The 20268-nt window shown below is 46.4% G+C and overlaps 1 protein-coding gene across 5 annotated transcripts in view; it reads left to right on the top strand.

The window, feature by feature from the left end:
- Positions 1-19743, top strand: part of LOC136632205 (nicotinamide N-methyltransferase-like) — a 43851-nt gene extending 24108 nt beyond the window's left edge. For all 5 annotated transcript variants that reach the window (XM_066606928.1, XM_066606926.1, XM_066606929.1 and 2 more), the window contains exon 4: positions 18865-19743. In XM_066606928.1, the coding sequence (XP_066463025.1) occupies positions 18865-19285 (421 nt within the window). In that variant the 3' untranslated portion in view covers positions 19286-19743. The remainder of the gene's footprint in view (positions 1-18864) is intronic.
- The last annotated feature ends 525 nt before the right edge of the window (positions 19744-20268 follow it).

Genomic DNA, 20268 nt, shown 5'->3' with positions numbered 1-20268 from the left:
GATATATAAAGCCCCCCAACAGGACATTTACTGCACATGATCAGGTACACAACATTGGACGTGGAACATGTGAATGTCCCCGGGATCTTATAATCTTGCTGTGTGTTGGAGATTTGTATCCTGTTTGCAGTCAGTATATGTGAGCAGGTCTTGCAGCTCCTTACATTACAGGGATAAGTTCCTTTTTGTGTGACAGAGGGCAATGCACTTCTGATTATACAGTTCCTCAAATTAGGAGGTTGCCTGTAACACAGAAGGGGAGTGTCCGGGAATATGGTTTTCAAATGGTCATCCTTGTGTTCGGTATGATAAGGTTTCTTCGCAGTCTTTCTAAGTACCTCTAGCTGTGAATTGTAGGTCACTACTAGAGGTATACGTCCATTTTTTTCTTTCTCCTTGTATTGGAGTAGTTGATTTCTGGGTATCCTGGTGGCTCTGGTGATTTGGTCATCAATTGAGGTGGGATGGTAGCCCTGATTTAAAAATGTCTTTTTGAGATTGTGTAAATGTTCCTCTCTGTCTGTTGGGTTGGAGCAGATCCGGTTGTATCTTATGGCTGGCTGTAGATTTGGACTTTTTGATGTGTTTAGGATGGGAACTGTCCAATCTGAGGTATGTCGGCCGATCAATCGGTTTCCGGTATAGGGATGTCTATATTGAGTTGTTCAAAATTTTTATGGTAGTGTTCAAAAACTTGATTTCTGTGTACGAGTAGCTTAATGTCAGGTTTATGGTGCGGTGAAATGCATTGAAACTCTCAAGGAATTTTATTAGTTCTTGTTCGGTGTTGGTTCAGATGATTATGATGTCCTAAATGTAGCAGAAGTAGGCCAATGTTTTTTGGGGGCAGGAGGTCAAAAAGTCATTTCAGTTTTGCCATTAAAGGTTGGCATATTGCGATGCCATTTTACTGTCCATGGCAGTCCCAGTAAGTTGCAGGAATATCTCTTTGTCAAAGGAGAAATAGTTGTGTGTGAGGATGAATCTAGTGAGTTGTAACACGGATTCAGAGGCAACCCCATTGGCCTCAAGGTATGCCTGGCAGGCAGTCAGTCCATCTTTGTGTGGGATGTTGGAATAAAGGGCTCCACATCCATGGTGGCCAGGATTGTGCCATCTGGAAGGGGAACTTTGGTAGACAGTTTGTTCAGTTGGTCAATGGTGCCCAGCAAGTAGCTGGTTGTATTCCTTACCAGTGGTTTGAGGATACCTTTTACCGATCCTGGGATTTTTTCAGTGAGGGTTCCCACACCGGAGATATTTGGCCTCCCTGGGTTGCCAGCTTTGTGTAGTTTGGGAAGCATGTAGAATACATCCACCCTAGGGTTCTTTGGTATCAACTCCAGAAATTTTGTGGAGCCCACAGACAGATTTGTGATGACCCTTCTCATTCCCCTCAAATATTTCTGAGTCGGGTCCTGATCCAGTTTGGTGTAGTATCTGGTGTCTGTCAGTTGTCTTTCTGCTTCTTTCATGTAGTCTGATGTATCCATGAGAACTATAGCGCTACCCTTATCTGCAGGCTTAATGGTGATCTCCTTGTGGTTTTTGAGTGCATGGATGGCCCTTCTTTCCTGCATATTGATATTAAATGCTTCCCTTTTCTGCTTGTCCAGTATAGTAGATTGCACCTCATGTCTAAAGGAGTCTATATATTTATCAAAGGTGGGATTGCGGCCAGTAGGGGGTGTCCAATCATACTTCTTCTTGGCCCCTAGTTTCTCCTGTGTTTAAGTGTTTGGAGGTCCTGTCTCTTCTTTGTCATGGAAGAACTCTTTTAGCCTCAGTCTCCTGAAATATTCCTCCATGTCGCTGCAGAATTCCATTTTATCAAGTGTTTTGGTAGGACAGAATGAAGGTCCCCTGGAGAGAACTCTGAGCTCCACATCAGTGGGGTTGTGAGATGACAGATTGATAACATAGCTGATTTTACCGTTGTTCGTGTCCAGTTGGGGTTTTTGTTCCATCATGCCAGACTTGGGGTCATTCCTGGCAAACCAATCTGGTCAGTTTCTACGAGGAGGTAAGTTCTAGACCGGACCAGGAAAAGTCATTGGATCTTGTGCATCTGGATCTTTCCAAAGCAATTGATACTGTGCAGCATAAAAGGTTGGTATATAAAATCAGAATGCTTGGTCTGGGTGAGAATGTGTGTAAGTGGGTAAGTAACTGGTCAGTGATAGAAAGCAGAGGGTGGTTATAAATGGTACATACCTTGATTGGGTCACAATTAATAGTGGAATACCGCAGTGAGCAGTTTTGGTCCCTATTAGAGATGAGCGAGCATACTCGTCCGAGCTTGATACTCGTTCGAGTATTAGGGTGTTCGAGATGCTCGTTACTCGTAACGAGCACCACGCGGTGTTCGGGTTACTTTCATTTTCTTCCCTGAGAAATTTGTGCGCTTTTCTGGCCAATAGAAAGACAGGGAAGGCATTATAACTTCCCCCTGCAACGTTCAAGCCCTATACCACCCCCCTGCAGTGAGTGGCTGGCGAGATTAGGTGTCACCCGAGTATTAAAATCTGCCCCTCCCGCGGCTCGCCACAGATGCATTCTGACATCAGTTCAGGGAAAGTGGTATCTTGGTGGAGCTGCTATAGGGAGAGTGTTAGGAGTATTTTAGGTTTCAAGAACCCCAACGGTCCTTCTTAGGCCATAGAAATCGCAGATCGCACCTATGTGCGATCTGCGATTTCTGTTCTCTTCTTTATATGCGCTCAATGGGGCCGGCGGCGGCAGCGCCGACCCCATTGAGAACATATAGAAGACAAATCATTCTTTTCTGCCACAGCTGTAACAGCTGTGGCAGAGAAGAATGATGTTTGCCCATTGAATTCAATGGAGCCAGCAATACAGCAGGTTCCACTGAAAGCAATGGGCTGCCGGCGTGCGCGGGGATGAATTGTCGGGAAGGGCTTAAATATATAAGCCCTTCCCTGCAATTCATCCAGAAATGTGTTACAATAAAAATATATACCGGCGTATAAGGCGACGGGGCGTATAATGCGACCCCCCAACTGTCACCTTATACGCCGGCAATACAGCGGAGCAAAGCATAAAAATCATTACTCACTTCTTCTGGTGTTCTGCGCCGCTGCTGCAGGCTGTCGCTCCCTCCTGGTTCCCGGCAGATCATTGCTTTCTCTACGAAGGGCTTTAAATCCCCGCCTCCAGAAACACACGTGCCTTCAGCCAATCGCAGCCAATGACAATGATGTCATTGAATGGCTGTGATTGGCTGTGTTTCTGGAGGCGGAGATTTCAAGCCCTGCGTCCAGAAAGCAATGCTCTGCCGTGGACCAGGAGGGAGCGACAGCCTGCAGGAGCACCGCAGAACGTCAGAAGAAGTGAGTAATGATTTTTATTCTTTGCTCCACTGTATTGCCGGCGTATAAGGTGACAGTTGGGGAGTCGTCTTATACGCCCCGTCGCCTTATACGCCGGTATATATTTTTATTGTAACACATTTCTGGATGAATTGCAGGGAAGGGCTTATATATTTAAGCCCTTCCCGACAATTCATCCTGCGATCGCCGGTAGCCCATTGCTTTCAGTGGAACCTGCTGTATTGCTGGCTCCATTGAATTCAATGGGCAAACATCGTTCTTCTCTGCCACAGCTGTTACAGCTGTGGCAGAGGAGAACGATCTTTACGCTGACAGTGCGGGGGGGGGGGGGCACTCTTGCCGCTATTGTGGCTTAATAGTGGGACCTGGGAACTTGAGATGCAGCTCAACATGTAGCCCCTCACCTGCCCTATCCGTTGCTGTGTCGTTCCCATCACTTTCTTGAATTGCCCAGATTTTCACAAACGAAAACCTTAGCGAGCATCGGCGATATACAAAAATGCTCGAGTCGCCCATTGACTTCAATGGGGTTCGTTACTCGAAACGAACCCTCGAGCATTGCGAAAATTTCGTCCCGAGTAACGAGCACCCGAGCATTTTGGTACTCGCTCATCTCTAGTCCCTATGCTTTTTAAGATATTTATTAATGACCTGGTAAAAGGATTGCACAGCAGAATATCACTATTTGCAGATAATACAAAACTATGTAAAGTAATAAACACAAGAGAGGACAGAATGTGGTTGCAAATGCATCTGGATAAATTGGGGGCTCGAGCAGAAAATGGGCAAATTAGGTTTAATACTGATAAATATAAGGTTATGCACATGGGCAGAGGAAATACATGTCACCATTATACACTAAATGACAAACTACTGGGCAAAATTGACATGGTAAAGGACTAAGAGATTGTAGTTAACTGTAAGCTTAACTGGAGCAACCAGTGCCAGACAGCTGCTGCCAAGGCAAAGAGGATCTGTAGTTAATCAAAAGAGGTCTAGAGTCGCATAATGAGAACATTGTTCTTCCTCCTTAGAAGTCCTTGGTCAGACTACACATGGAATATTGTGTATAGTTTGGACAATCAGTACTCAAGAAGCACATATTAGAGTTCAAAAGCCGTCAACTAAAATAATCAATGAAATGGCAGACCACAACACTCGGAGAAGTTATTAAAATTGGAGTTATGTAGTTTAGAAAATAGATGGCTGAGAGGCAACCTAATAACTAATTACACACACACACACACACACACATATGTTATATATATATATATATATATATATATATATATATATATATATATATATATATATATATATATATATACAGTGTATATATATATATATATATATATATATATATATAATATATATATATATATATATATATATATATATAAATAAAATCAAGGGACAACACAGAGATCTCTCCCATCATCTATTTATACCCAGGACTGCAACTGTATGTCTAGAGGAAAGAAGGTTTCTACCGCTTATAAGAGCAGTGAATCCATGAAACTCTGAGGACTTGGTGTTGGCAAATTTGGACAAGGGTTTAAGAGGGGCCTGCATGCCTTTCTTGAGCATTACAATATTACAGGTTATGGTTACTAAGTACTTCAGAAGAGTTGCGTTACCGACAGCGCGTGTGGACCCACTGTTCCAACTTTGACTTTGGGCTAATCCTGAGTGCTTTACCCTGATGGATTCCTGGTATGCACCCTTTAACCTCTGTACAGGGATCTGGACTTTGCAGCGGGGCACTGAGCATGCCAGTACCTCAGTAGTAGTCTCAATGTGGTTGGCAGCTGACCCTCGGAGATCAGACACTGCTGCAAAGCACCGTGAAACAGTATAGGGTACAGACAGAATCCAGAACGATGTTAGGACAGGCAAACTGCAATGATACTAAGTAAGTCTACAAAGCCAGGCAGACACAAGGCAGACACCGAAGACAGGAACAGGAGGCCTTTGAAAGGTGAGAGGCAAACATACACCAACACTCGGACAAAGAGAAGGATCCCGAGCTCAGCTAAACAGGAGGGTAATAGCTTATCATCCTGTAACTGGGGTGAGAGCACTGGGAAGGATTAACGCTTGCAGTGCTGATGGAAAGCACCCAGCACTGGGGAGGATTAACTCCATAGCGCTGATAGAAAGTTCGCGCTAAGCGCTATTCATGCAGAAGGGGTGGAGTGACACCCGTGTCTGCCCACAATAGTAGGAGGGCAGCAGGCCCCCGGTAGCTGACCCAACAAGTTTTTGATCCAGGGATTGATAGGATTGCCAGACTTAGAGTCAGGAAGGAGTCTTTTCCCTTAAATTCAGTTTAAAGAGGGGTCGTTCAGTAGGGAATGGCTGCTATGTTATCTCAATGGAGAGGGGTTGGGGAGCGAGAGGAGAGAAATCTCATGCACTGCCCCCCTGCTGGCCGCTGCATGAGCAAGACAGCTCTGCTAGCTCCCATGCAGGAGCACAGGAGCGAGGAAACACAGGGACGAGGGTCGGGCATCGTTTGCTCGACATTTGTCCTGTGTAAATGGACCTTTAATGTCTCTTCTACTTCATGGACTGCTGTTCTTATATTCTCCTGTAACATGTTTTGATCCACCATAGAACTCATTGTTCCCTCAATGATCACAAGGCATCCAGGCCCTAAAGCAGCAAAGGTGTAACAACAATGATGCACTTTCCATCATGACTCACAGTTGGAATGAGCTTATTGTGTGTGATACATGAATTCTCATGGATAAGAATAGATACAGAGAGATGGCCTTTCCCTAGCATGATACCACTTGCATAAGTACCAATATGAGTGGAGATAAAGCAATACACTCACCTAGTGGTAATGTGTTTTGGGCACAACACCTATGTAGGCCATGGGTCTACTATTGAACTGTCTAGGTAAACCCTTGGAATCAATCCAGGGCCAATTAATAGTAGAATAGGTATTTCAATGAGAACCTATTTGATGCTCATTAATATTGGGTGCTGATTACCAATTTCCAATTATCACAATGGTTTCCACAAAGCATGCTGAGAGACCCTGCACACAATATGTTGTGAAAAGTAGTCTTTTCTTTGAACATATACAATTGTTTCAATCCTGGCCTGGGATCTTTGTCAGATCTACAATTGATAATGTCTGTCATAAAAAGCTCCTTGTGAAACCTCTTCTTGAGATACAAAGTGATTGTCTGTAAGAACATCCTTATCTGTTCTGTTTTACAACAAAAGTTTAACTAAATTCATGTGAAGTTTTTACATTCATTATTGGGCATCTTTAAGATTAGAGAGAGGCATTTACAGAAAACAAGGCTAAAGCTGGCAATGAAGGTCAAGCACTGAGTTGCACTACTGAATTTAACAAAAGTAGCAGTGTGTATAGAAAAAAATGAACCTTTACATCAAAAGTCAAATAACATCTCTAAATAATGCATAATCATTTGAGCAATATATGTTGATATATACTGTGCCTCTGTTAAAGGGGTTCTGTCATTACAAAAAAAATCAATACTTACTAGAGATGAGCGAGCGTACTCGTCCGAGCTTGATGCTCGTTCGAGTATTAGGGTGTTCGAGATGCTCGTTACTCGAGACGAGCACCACGCGATGCTCGACTCCATTACATTTCCTTCCCTGAGAAAGTTGCGCGCTTTTCTGGCCAATAGAAACACAGGGAAGGCATTACAACTTCCTCCTGTGACATTCCAGCCCTATCCCATCCCCCTGCAGTGAGTGGCTGGGGAGATCAGATGACACAGCAATTAAATCTGCCCCGCCCGCGGCTCGCCACAGATGCATGCTGACAGAGATCAGGGAAAGTGCTGTCTTGCTGTAGCTGCTATAGGGAGAGTGTTAGGTGTTATTTTAGTCTTCAAGAACCCCAACGGTCCTTCTTAGGGCCACATCTGACTGTGTGCAGTACTGTTGAGGCTGCTTTTAGCAGTGTTGCACAATTTTTTTTTTTTGTATATCGGGCGTGCAGACCATAGCGTCCTCAGTCTGCAGTCATTTTACAGAGTATAGGGGCAGTACTGGTGAGGCAGGGAAAGAGGTATACTGGCTATATAGGCAGTGGGCTTTTTCCCAAAAAGTTGAAAAATATACTATATTTGGCCTGGCAGTGACCGTCTTCAGTTTACGCCGTGTCTGCTTGGGGGAGTAGTCGCTGATTAATACCCAGCTTTGCACATAATTGTTTCCTGGCTCTGCTGTGCGTTCCGTAAGCGAAGTCAGCCTCCAACAGGGAAATCCAAATACAGTGTATATCAGAGGCAGTGGGCTTTTTCCCAAAAAGTTGAAAAATATACTATATTTGACCTGGCAGTGACCGTCTTCAGTTTACGCCGTGTCTGCTGGGGGGAGTAGTTGCTGATTAATACCCAGCCTTGCGCATAATTGTTTCCTTGCTCTGCTGTGCGTTCCGTAAGCGAAGTCAGCCTCCAACAGGGAAATCCAAATACAGTGTATATCAGAGGCAGTGGGCTTTTTCCCAAAAAGTTGAAAAATATACTATATTTGGCCTGGCAGTGACCGTCTTCAGTTTACGCCGTGTCTGCTGGGGGGAGTAGTTGCTGATTAATACCCAGCCTTGCGCATAATTTTTTCCTGGCTCTGCTGTGCGTTCTGTAAGCAAAGTCAGCCTCCAACCACAGGCCAATAAGCGGCACATTTAATTACAGCGTTCTGTTTCTGCTCTACTCGTAATACACCATGCTGAGGGGTAGAGGTAGGCCTAGAGGACGTGGATGGGGGCGAAGACGCGGAGGCCCAAGTCAGGGTGTGGGCACAGGCCGAGCTCCTGGTCCAGGTGTATCACAGCTGACTGCTGTGGGATTAGGAGAGAGGCAAGTTTATGGGGTCCCCACATTCATCTCACAATTAATGGGTCCACTCAGTAGACCTTTTTAGAAACTGAGCAGTGTGAGCAGGTCCTGTTGTGGATAGCAGAAAGTGCATCCAACAATCTATCGACCACCCAGTCTTCAACGCCGTCCACAGCTGCAACTCTGAATCCTCTGGCTGCTGCTCCTCCTTCCTCCCAGCCTCCTCACTCCATGAAAATGACACATTCTGAGGAGCAGGCAGACTCCCAGGAACTGTTCTCGGGCCCCTGCCCAGATTGGGCAGCAATGGTTCCTCTCCCACCGGAGGAGTTTGTCGTGACCGATGCCCAACCTTTGGAAAGTTCCCGGGGTCCAGAGGATGAGACTGGGGACTTCCGGCAACTGTCTCATGAGCTTTCAGTGGGTGAGGAGGACGATGACGATGAGACACAGTTGTCTATCAGTGAGGTAGTAGTAAGGGCAGTAAGTCTGAGGGAGGAGCGCACAGAGGATTCAGAGGAAGAGCAGCTGGACGATGAGGTGACTGACCCCACCTGATTTGCTAAGCCTACTGAGGACAGGTCTTCAGAGGGGGAGGCAAGTGCAGCAGCAGGGCAGGTTGGAAGAGGCAGTGCGGTAGCCAGGGATAGAGGCAGGGCCAGACCGAATAATCCACCAACTGTTTCCCAAAGCGCCCCCTCGTGCCATGCTGCCCTGCAGAGGCCAAGGTGCTCAAAGCTCTGGCAGTTTTTCACTGAGAGTGCAGACGACCGACGAACTGTGGTGTGCAAGGTTTGTCGTGCCAAGATCAGCCGGGCAGCCACCACCACCAGCCTCACCACCACCAGCGTGCGCAGGCATATGATGACCAAGCACCCCACAAGGTGGGACAAGGCCGTTCACCGCCTCCGGTTTGTACCACTGCCTCTCCCCCTGTGCCCCAATCTGCCACTGAGATCCAACCCCCCTCTCAGGACACAGGCACGACCGTCTCCCGGCCTGCACCCACACCCTCACCTCCGCTGTCCTTGGCCCCATCCAGCAAAGTCTCTCAGCGCAGCGTCCAGCCGTCACTAGCGCAACTGTTTGAGCGCAAGAGCAAGTACGCCGCCACGCACCCGCACGCTCAAGCATTAAACGTGCACGTAGCCAAATTTATCAGCCTGGAGATGCTGCCGTATAGGCTTGTGGAAACGGAGGCTTTCAAAAACATGATGGCGGCGGCGGCCCCGCGCTACTCGGTTCCCAGTCGCCACTACTTTTCCTGATGTGCCGTCCCAGCCCTGCACGACCACGTCTCCCGCAACATTGTACGCACCCTCACCAACGCGGTTACTGCCAAGGTCCACTTAACAACGGACACGTGGACAAGCACAGGCGGGCAGGGCCACTATATCTCCCTGACGGCACATTGGGGGAATTTAGTGGAGGCTGGGACTGAGTCAGAGCCTGGGACCGCTCACGTCCTACCCACCCCCAGAATTGCGGGACCCAGCTCGGTGCTGGTATTTGCGGCGGTGTATGCTTCCTCCACTAAACCACCCTCCTCCTCCTCCTCAACCTCTGTCTCGCAATCAAGATGTGTCAGCAGCCAGCTACACGACGCCAGCAGTCCGTGTCGCGCGGCGTGGAAGCACAGCGGTGGGCAAGCGTCAGCAGGCCGTGCTGAAACTACTCAGCTTAGGAGAGAAGAAGCACACGGCCCACGAACTGCTGCAGGGTCTGACAGAGCAGACCGACCGCTGGCTTTTGCCGCTGAGCCTCCAACCGGGCATGGTCGTGTGTGACAACGGCCGTAACCTGGTGGCGGCTCTGCAGCTCGGCAGCCTCACGCACGTGCCATGCCTCGCCCACGTCTTTAATTTGGTGGTTCAGAAGTTTCTGAAAAGCTACATACATTTGTCAGACGAGCTCGGAAAGGTGCGCCGGCTCAGCGCACATTTCCGCAAGTCCAACACGGACGCTGCCACCCTGCGGACCCTGCAACATCGGTTTAATCTGCCAGTGCACCGACTGCTGTGCGACATGCCCACACGGTGGAACTCTACACTCCACATGTTGGCCAGGCTCTATGAGCAGTGTAGAGCTATAGTGGAATACCAACTCCAACATGGGCGGCGTAGTGGGAGTCAGCCTCCTCACTTCTTTACAGAAGAATGGGCCTGGTTGGCAGACATCTGCCAGGTCCTTGGAAACTTTGAGGAGTCTACCCAGATGGTGAGCGGCGATGCTGCAATCATTAGCGTCACTATTCCTCTGCTATGCCTCTTGAGAAGTTCCCTGCAAAGCATAAAGGCCGACACCTTGCGCTCGCAAACGGAGGCGGGGGAAGACAGAATGTCGCCGGATAGTCAGAGCACCCTAATGTCGATATCTCAGCGTGATGAGGAGGAGGAAGAGGAGGTAGAGGGGGAGGAGCCTGAGGAGGAGCAGGGGGAAGAGACAGCCGGGCCCACTGCTGAGGGTACCCATGCTGCTTGCCTGTCATCCTTTCAGCGTGTATGGCCGGAGGAGGAGGATCCTGAAAGTGATCTACCTAGTGAGGACAGCCATGTGTTGCGTACAGGTACCCTGGCACACATGGCTGACTTCATGTGTTAGGATGCCTTTCTCGTGACCCTCACGTTAGATGCATTCTGGCCACTACGGATTACTCGGTGTACACACTGCTCGACCCACGGTATAAGGAGAACCTTTCCACTCTCATACCCGAAGAGGAAAGGGGTTCGAGAGTGATGCTATACCACAGGACCCTGGTGGACAAACTGATGGTAAAATTCCCATCCGACAGTGCTAGTGGCAGAAGGCACAGTTCCGAGGGCCAGGTAGCAGGGGAGGCACGGAGATAAGGTGGCATGTACAGCGCAGGCAGGGGAACACTCTCCAAGGCCTTTGCCAGCTTTATGGCTCCTCAGCAAGACTGTGTCACCGCTCCCCAGTCAAGGCTGAGTTGGCGGGAGCACTGTAAAAGGATGGTGAGAGAGTACGTAGCCCATCGCACGACCGTCCTCCGTGACGCCTCTGCTCCGTACAACTACTGGGTGTCGAAGCTGGACACGTAGCCTGAACTCGCGCTGTATGCCCTTGAGGTGCTTGCTTGCCCTGCGGCTAGCGTCTTGTCAGAGAGGGTGTTTAGTGCGGCTGGGGTAATCATCACGGATAAGCGTACCTGCCTGTCAACTGACAGTGCCGACAGGCTTACACTCATAAAGATGAACAAAGCCTGGATTTCCCCAGACTTCTCTTCTCCACCAGCGGACAGCAGCGGTACCTAAACAATACGTAGGCTTCACCCGTGGATGGAAGCATCATTCTCCATCACCATCAAAAACGGGGACCTTTTAGCTTCATCAGTCTGTGTATTATATTCATCCTCCCCCACCTGCTCCTCCTCCTGAAACCTCACGTAATCACGCCGAACGGGCAATTTTCCTTAGGCCCACAAGGCTCAGTCATATTACTTTTGTAAACAATGTTTATACGTTTCAATTCTCATTAAAGCGTTGAAACTTGCACCTGAACCAATTTTTATTTTAACTGGGCTGCCTCCAGGCCTAGTTACAAATTAAGCCACAGTAACCAAAGCGATTAATGGGTTTCACCTGCCCTCTTGGTTTGGCATGGGCAATTTTTCTGAGGTACATTAGTACTGTTGGTACACCAATTTTTTTGGGCCCTCGCCTACAGTGTAATCCTAGTAATTTTTAAGGGCTTCGCCTGCACTCATGGTACAGCAAGGTGTGTGGGCTTGGCCTACACTTTTGCTACATAAATGTAACTGGGGCCTTGTCTATACTGCAACTCCTGAAATGTGAAAGAGACTGTTATCTTCCTAAACTGCTGCAACGGGAATGTTACTGTGGCCTGTCTTGACTGCTACTACTACTGAAATGGAACTAAGACTGTGCTCCCCCTATACTGCTGCTTCGGAATTGTTACTGGGGCCTGTCTTGAGTGCTACTATTACTGAAATGGAACTAAGACTGTGCTCCCCCTATACTGCTGCTTCGGAATTGTTACTGTGGCCTGTCTTGACTGCTACTATTACTGAAATGGAACTAAGACTGCGCTCCCCCTATACTGCTGCTTCGGAATTGTTACTGGGGCCTGTCTTGAGTGCTACTATTACTGAAATGGAAGTAAGACTGTGCTCCCCCTATACTGCTGCTTCGGAATTGTTACTGGAGCCTGTCTTGAGTGCTACTATGACTGAAATGGAACTAAGACTGTGCTCCCCCTATACTGCTGCTGGGTCATTCCGTGTCAGTTCAACCAACGCTCCCGGTCGAACATCTCAGATTTCAATGAAACTTTGCACAAAGATAGACCGTGACCCTAAACTAAGATAGCCAGAATATTAGGCTTCAAAGTGCTTTGGTTCACGAGCTACAGGTCTTAATCTAGGGGGTTGTCATGTGATTACAGCGCGCAACCTGAAAAAAGTGGCGATTTCAATCCATTGCCAAGCCAGTTCCAATAACTCTAGAGCAATGAAACTTCACACACTATGAGAACTTTTGGTGCTGAATCCAGCTAAGCTACTCAGACTGCCACTCTTATCATCATTCTGCCACCATTGCATGTCAAATAGCTGAAAAATTCTATCGCGCAAAATAAAACTCATATTTTAAGCAGTAATAACTCATAATCAATGCAATCCAACTCAGCTATGAATTTATCAATGTGTACTTCATAGAAATGTTTCTCATTATTCACATTATGGACCCAAAAGGATGCATAGCTCTTAAGATACAATGAGTCAAAAATGGCAAAAAACACTTTTTTGCTAATTTTTCCCTTTTTCAAAGGCGAAAATCGGAATGTACTCCATTTTTTTTTTCATTTTTGTTCTATTTGGAAGAGAATGTTTTGCTCTACAAGATTCAATGTTTTTCATTTTGTTCCCAGACCTTCTAGATGGGAAAATATCAATGCCTGTGAAGGTCCTATGCACTCGTGGAGGTCAAATAATAAAATAAGTGTAAGTTTTGCATGGATGTATAATTAGTTTAGAAATCATGAGAAGGTAATTTATTTTTGGAATGAGACAACTTTTTGTGCTCAAGAAACTTATGTGATCAAAAATTGCATGGCGAGTTCAGGTGAGCCACAAGCTTTGGCTTAAGATGGTCAGAATATCATTGAGTGTTGCATAATGATTGTGGTATATTACAGTGATCACTGGCCTTATTTAGCACTCTATCCATATTGGATACTAAGATTATCTAAGGCTAGCATTTGTGTAATAAATAACTAGTTATGTGATCAAAAATTGCATGGCGAGTTCAGGTGAGCCACAAGCTTTGGCTTAAGATGGTCAGAATATCATTGAGTGTTGCATAATGATTGTGGTATATTACAGTGATCACTGGGCTTATTTAGCACTCTATCCATATTGGATACTAAGATTATCTAAGGCAAGCATTTGTGTAATAAATAACTAGTTATGTGACCAAAAATTGCATGGCAAGTTCAGGTGAGCCACAAGCTTTGGCTTAAGATGGTTAGAATATCATTGAGTGTTGCATAATGATTGTGGTATATTACAGTGATCACTGGCCTTATTTAGCACTCTATCCATATTGGATACTAAGATTATCTAAGGCTAGCATTTGTGTAATAAATAACTAGTTATGTGATCAAAAATTGCATGGCGAGTTCAGGTGAGCCACAAGCTTTGGCTTAAGATGGACAGAATATCATTGAGTGTTGCATAATGATTGTGGTATATTACAGGGATCACTGGGCTTATTTAGCACTCTATCCATATTGGATACTACGATTATCTAAGGCTAGCATTTGTGTAATAAATAACTAGTTATGTGATCAAAAATTGCATGGCAAGTTCAGGTGAGCCACAAGCTTTGGCTTAACCCCTTGAGTGGCACGCCCGGAAAATTTCCGGGACGAGCTCCACTGCTCATAGCAACATAGCCCAGAAGATTTCCGGGCTATGTATCACTATGGGAGCTGCAGAGCACAATGCCACAAGCTGTGACATTGTGCTCTGCCTGCACAGACCCACAGAGAACAAAGCAAGGGCTTTGAAAAACCAGCAGAAGATATTGCCGATATGTCGGCAATCTCCTGCTTTGTTTACAGGTTGCCATAGAGACCATCGGCTTGTCAGAAACAAGCCGATGGTCTCTGTGGCAGGGAGAGCTGGTTGTTAGCTGTTAGAGGACAGCTAGGTGCTAGCTCTTACAGCAGAGATCAGAGAAAACCTCCGATCTCTGCTGTGTTAACCCTTTACATGCTGCAGTCTACGTGACTGCAGCATGTAAAGGGTTGTCACTGCAGCATGTAAAGGGCTGTCACCATCGGACCCCCGGAATGTGATCAGGGGTCCTGATGGGTCCCTGTGGAAGTCCCATAAAGGGACAAAAAAAATAATTTAAAAAATTATTAAAAAAATAATAAAAACACTTGTCTCCCTTTACTTTGTAAAAAATCAAAAATACAATCACACATGTGGTATCCGTGTGCGTCGTAATGACCCAGAGGAGGAATTTAATACATTATTTAACCCCTTAATGACATGGCCCCTTTTTTTCCCCCCCATTTCTTATTTTCCTCCCCCCTGTTTAAAAAAAGCACAACTTGTCCCGCAAAAAACAAGCCCTCATATGGCCATGTCAATGGAAAAATGAAAAAGTTATGGCTGCAAAACTAGTTGAAATTCAATGATTAGACCATTGTAAAAAACCTGCCCTGGTGGGCACGACAGGGTGGTAGGAAACCCGCCACTCAAGGGGTTAAGATGGTCAGAATATCATTGAGTGTTGCATAATGATTGTGGTATATTACAGTGATCACTGGGCTTATTTAGCACTCTATCCATATTGGATACTAAGATTATCTAAGGCTAGCATTTGTGTAATAAATAACTAATAACACAAATGCTTGCCTTAGATAATCTTAGTATCCAATATGGATACAGTGCTAAATAAGCCCAGTGATCACTGTAATATACCACAACCATTATGCAACACTCAATGATATTCTGACCATCTTAGGCCAAAGCTTGTGGCTCACCTGAACTCGCCATGCAATTTTTGATCACATAAGTTTCTTGAGCACAAAAAGTTGTCTCATTCCAAAAATAATTTACCTTCTCATGATTTCTAAACTAATTATACATCCATGCAAAACTTACACTTATTTTATTATTTGACCTCCACGAGTGCATAGGACCTTCACAGGCATTGATATTTTCCCATCTAGAAGGTCTGGGAACAAAATGAAAAACATCAAATCTTGTAGAGCAAAACATTCTCTTCCAAATAGAACAAAAATGAAAAAAAAAAAATGGAGTACATTCCAATGTTCGCCTTTGAAAAAGGGAAAAATTAGCAAAAAGTGTTTTTTGCCATTTTTGACTCATTGTATCTTAAGAGCTATGCATCCTTTTGGGTCCATAATGTGAATAATGAGAAACATTTCTATGGAGTACACATTGATAAATTCATAGCTGAGTTGGATTGCATTGATTATGAGTTATTACTGCTTAAAATATGAGTTTTATTTTGCGCGATAGAATTTTTCAGCTACTTTGACATGCAATGGTGGCAGAATGATGATAAGAGTGGCAGTCTGAGTAGCTTATCTGGATTCAGCACCAAAAGTTCTCATAGTGTGTGAAGTTTCATTGCTCTAGAGTTATTGGAACTGGCTTGGCAATGGATTGAAATCGCCATTTTTTTCAGGTTGCACGCTGTAATCACATGACAACCCCCTAGATTAAGACCTGTAGCTCGTGAACCAAAGCACTTTGAAGCCTAATATTCTGGCTATCTTAGTTTAGGGTCACGGTCTATCTTTGTGCAAAGTTTCATTGAAATCTGAGATGGTTGACCGGGAGCATTGGTTGAACTGACACGGAATGACCCTGCTTCGGAATTGTTACTGGGGCCTGTCTTGAGTGCTACTATTACTGAAATGGAACTAAGACTGTGCTCCCTCTATACTGCTGCTTCTGAATTGTTACTGGGGCCTGTCTGGACTGCTACTACTACTGAAATGGAACTAAGACTTTGTTCCCCCTATACTGCTGCTAGTGATATGTTACTGGGGCCTGCCTAGACTGCTACTATTACTAAAATGGAACTAATACTGTGCTCCCCCTATACTGCTGCTAGTGATATGTTACTGGGGCCTGTCCCTAATGCTACCACTGAAATGTTACTAATTCTGCGCTCTGCCTACACCGCTGCTAATGCTATGCCACTGGGGTTTGGAAACGGAGGCTTCCCAAAGACATGATGGCGGTGAGGCCATTTCCCACCAACGCGGTTACTGTTAAGGTGCATATAACCACGGACACGTGGAGAGGACATGTAGTGCCTCAAAAGCATCCCCCTCCTCCTCCAACAATGAAAACATTCTTGGCAAATACCTTTGCATTGGTCCGTCTGGTGGCAGTACAAGAATTTCACCTTTAACGACACAACAAGAGAGCCCCCCCCCCCCCCCCGTCACCACTTCCCTGCCACGGCCCACTTAATCCTGGCCACATTTCGAAAACCAACTAAATAAAACGGCGCTACTAGGTCCGCAGTCGCCACCACATTCCCACCAACGCCGTTACTGTTAAGGTACAGATTACCAGTCTGACTGGGGCATGCACTGTGGGCCGAAGCCCATCTGTATTGTATCTGACGTTAGCTCTGCTGTCCAGGGCACTGCAATGGGATTTGTTTATGTACCGCCGGTGGGTTCCAGGGAGCCACCCATGCTTTGGGTCCACACGGACTTCACATTAGGGATTTGTACCTGCCTGTGTCTATGTATTAAAAACCCTGGTCAGACATATTACCAGTCTGACTGGGGCATGCACTGTGGGCCGAAGCCCACCTGCATTTAATCTGACGTTACCTCAGCTGTGCTGGGCAATGCAATGGGATTTATTTATGTAACGCCGGTGGCTTCCTGGGACCCACCCATGCTGTCGGTCCACACGGAGTTGTACCTGCCTGTGTCTACTTATAAAGAACCCCAGTCTGACTGGGGCATGCAGTGTGGGCCAAAGCCCAGCTGTATTTAATTTGACATTAGCTCTACTATCCGGGGCACTGCATTGGGACAAACTACAGGAGCAATACAGCGCTAATGAGACGTGCACAGCTACGCTAGCATTGGAGTCCGCTGTAGGCATGCGATTGCTGAGGGTTTGTGCAGAGGCCTATGTCCTGGGTGCAGTGAAAGTCCGCTTCCAGCCTAGGATTGCTGAATCTATGGGCCGAGGCCTATGCCGTGGGTGCGGTGCAAGTCTGCCATGTTTGGCCGCTCAGATCAATTTTTTGTTCATGTCTTGGGTTTCCTAGGACCCACCTATGCTGTTGGTGCAAACTTAGTTCCCATTGCGGTGTTTGACCTGTCTGGCACAAAGGCACTGACTGACTTGGGTAGGGGGCAGAGCGCTGACGGCTTTCTCCTTGCAGTGTGGATTGAGCTTTGCGACACCTTGACAGAATGAATACTGTGTGGCACATGGATTCCCCATTGCTATGCCCACGTTTGCAGCTCCTGACAAAGGTAGCACAGGATTGGAGTTCTCATTGCTTCTGTACAGCATTGTGGGCTATCGCCCCGCCCCTTTTAAAGAGGGTCGCTGCCTGGCCCTGCCAACATTCTGCAGTGTGTGCCTCCGGTTCCTCCTCATGGCAGACGCACTTATAAATAGACATGAGGGTGGTGTGGCTATGAGGCCAGCGTGTGGCATGAGGCCAGCTGAAGGCTGCGCAGGAACACTTTGGTGTGCGCTGTGGACACTGGGTCGTGCGGGGGGGTTGGGCAGCATGTAACCCAGGAGAAGTGGCAGCGGAGTGTCATGCAGGCAGTGATTGTGCTTTGTTGGAGGTAGTGTGGTGCTTAGCTAAGGTATGCATTGCTAATGAGGGCTTTTCAGAAGTAAAAATTGTTGGGAGGGGGGGGGGCACTCTTGCCACTATTGTGGCTTAATAGTGGGACCTGGGAACTTGAGATGCAGCCCAACATGTAGCCCCTCGCCTGCCCTATCCGTTGCTGTGTCGTTCCCATCACTTTCTTGAATTTCCCAGATTTTCACAAATGAAAACCTTAGCGAGCATCGCCGATATACAAAAATGCTCGAGTCGCCCATTGTCTTCAATGGCGTTCGTTACTCGAAACGAACCCTCGAGCATCGCGGAAAGTTCGACTCGAGTAACGAGCACCCGAGCATTTTGGTACTCGCTCATCTCTAATACTTATCTATTCCTCCTCAAGCAGACTTACTGCATCTTCTACTCACCTATCTTCTCCTGGCTCCTCCAGTCCCCTGGGTCACCTCACCTCCATCCGGCTGGATCCTCTTATTCCTGTTTTGGAGTGTCCATTAGCTGCAGTTCACTTCCTGCATCTAGTAAATGAAACACTAGTGGCAAAACTGCGTGCATGCGCAGTCACACCAAATCAGGCTGCCAGGGATTCAGCATTCTTTGCTAGACAGTGAACGCTCTGGGGGACTGAAGGAGCCAGGAGAAGATCTGTGAGGTGAAGATCTGGTAATAAGGCTGCCTGGAGAGGAATAGTTAAGTATAGATATTTTTTTTTTATGACAGAACCGCTTAAATGTCATATTGTAGTTTGTAAGTCATTTGTTCAGTACATTAGCTGAAACAACCAGTTGTTCCCATTGTTAAAATTTCTCCATTTTTTCTTCCTAGATCAACCCTGAATCAGAAGGAAGAGAAGATAAGAAGGAATGTGTCTCTTATGAAGTGTGATGTCACCTTCACCAACCCATTACATCCCAAATCTCTTCCCTTGACAGACTGCCTGTTAATGACCAGCTGCCTTACATCTGCTTGCAACACTTTTAAAGACTTTAAAATTGCTGTTAAGAACACTGTATCCCTGCTCAAACCAGGAGGACATCTGATTATGTATGATTACTTAGGATCTTCATATTACTTTGTTGGAGAGGAAAAGCTTTCACTTTTGCCAATCGATGAAAAGATTGTCTTAGAATCAGTGCTTGAGAGCGGGTGCAAAATTATAGAATTTCAAAAGTTTAGAGGCTTTCATATTCCAGAGGAGGTATTTGATTGTAAAACTGTGCTCTGGCTTCTTGCCCAAAAACTTTAAGGCATATACAAAAATCGAGGCAGAATTTTTGTCTCAATTAATCATATTTATGCTTCTAGGAAATGTATACTAAAACACATACACTGTAGGACTTTAAGATAATAATTATCTAATATATAGCTCAATTTTTCACGATAGAATTATGTAATGTTCAACAACTTCTCCTTATATAGTGATTAGCACTATTCACCTGACAGTCTGTCACACTCTGGAGGACTAGTTACATAATGAAAATAAATGACGTGGAGCGCGTGAATGTCCCTGGGATCTTATAGGCCTGCTGTGTGTTGGGGATCTGTATCCTGTCCATGGTCAGTACATGTGAGCAGGTCTTGCAGCAGGTCCTTACTTTACAGGAATAAGTTCATTTTTGTGTGTCAGAGGGCAAAGTACTCCTGATTATGCTGCTATCCAATAGGTGGCACTGCAGAGGTATTGTTTCATCTCCCTTATTTGCAGGTCTGAAGGAGAGATAATACAAGCCTGTCACCTCTTAGCAGGAATGTAGAGGTCATAAACTGTCACATTCCTTGCCAGTGGAGTGATTAAAGGGGTTGTCCCGCGCCGAAACGGGTTTTGTTTTTTTTTTCAACCCCCCCCCCCCGTTCGGCGCGAGACAACCCCGATGCAGGGACGTACAGAAAGCTTACCGGAGCGCTTACCTCAATCCCCGCGCTCCGGTGACTTCTCTACTTACCTGTGAAGATGGCCGCCGGAATCCTCTTCCTCCGTGGACCGCAGGGCTTCTGTGCGGTCCATTGCCGATTCCAGCCTCCTGATTGGCTGGAATCGGCACGTGACGGGGCGGAGCTACACGGAGCCTGCATTCTGCACGAGAGGCTCCATAGAAGAAAGCAGAAGACCAGGACTGCGCAAGCGCGGCTAATTTGGCCATCGGAGGGCGAAAATTAGTCGGCACCATGGAGACGAGGACGCCAGCAACGGAGCAGGTAAGTAAAAAACTTTTTATAACTTCTGTATGG

Source organism: Eleutherodactylus coqui, chromosome 6 (genome assembly GCF_035609145.1).
Source record: "Eleutherodactylus coqui strain aEleCoq1 chromosome 6, aEleCoq1.hap1, whole genome shotgun sequence".
Lineage (NCBI taxonomy): Eukaryota > Metazoa > Chordata > Amphibia > Anura > Eleutherodactylidae > Eleutherodactylus > Eleutherodactylus coqui.
Note: the sequence above shows the minus strand (reverse complement) of the source record. Positions and strands in the feature narration are given on the sequence as shown.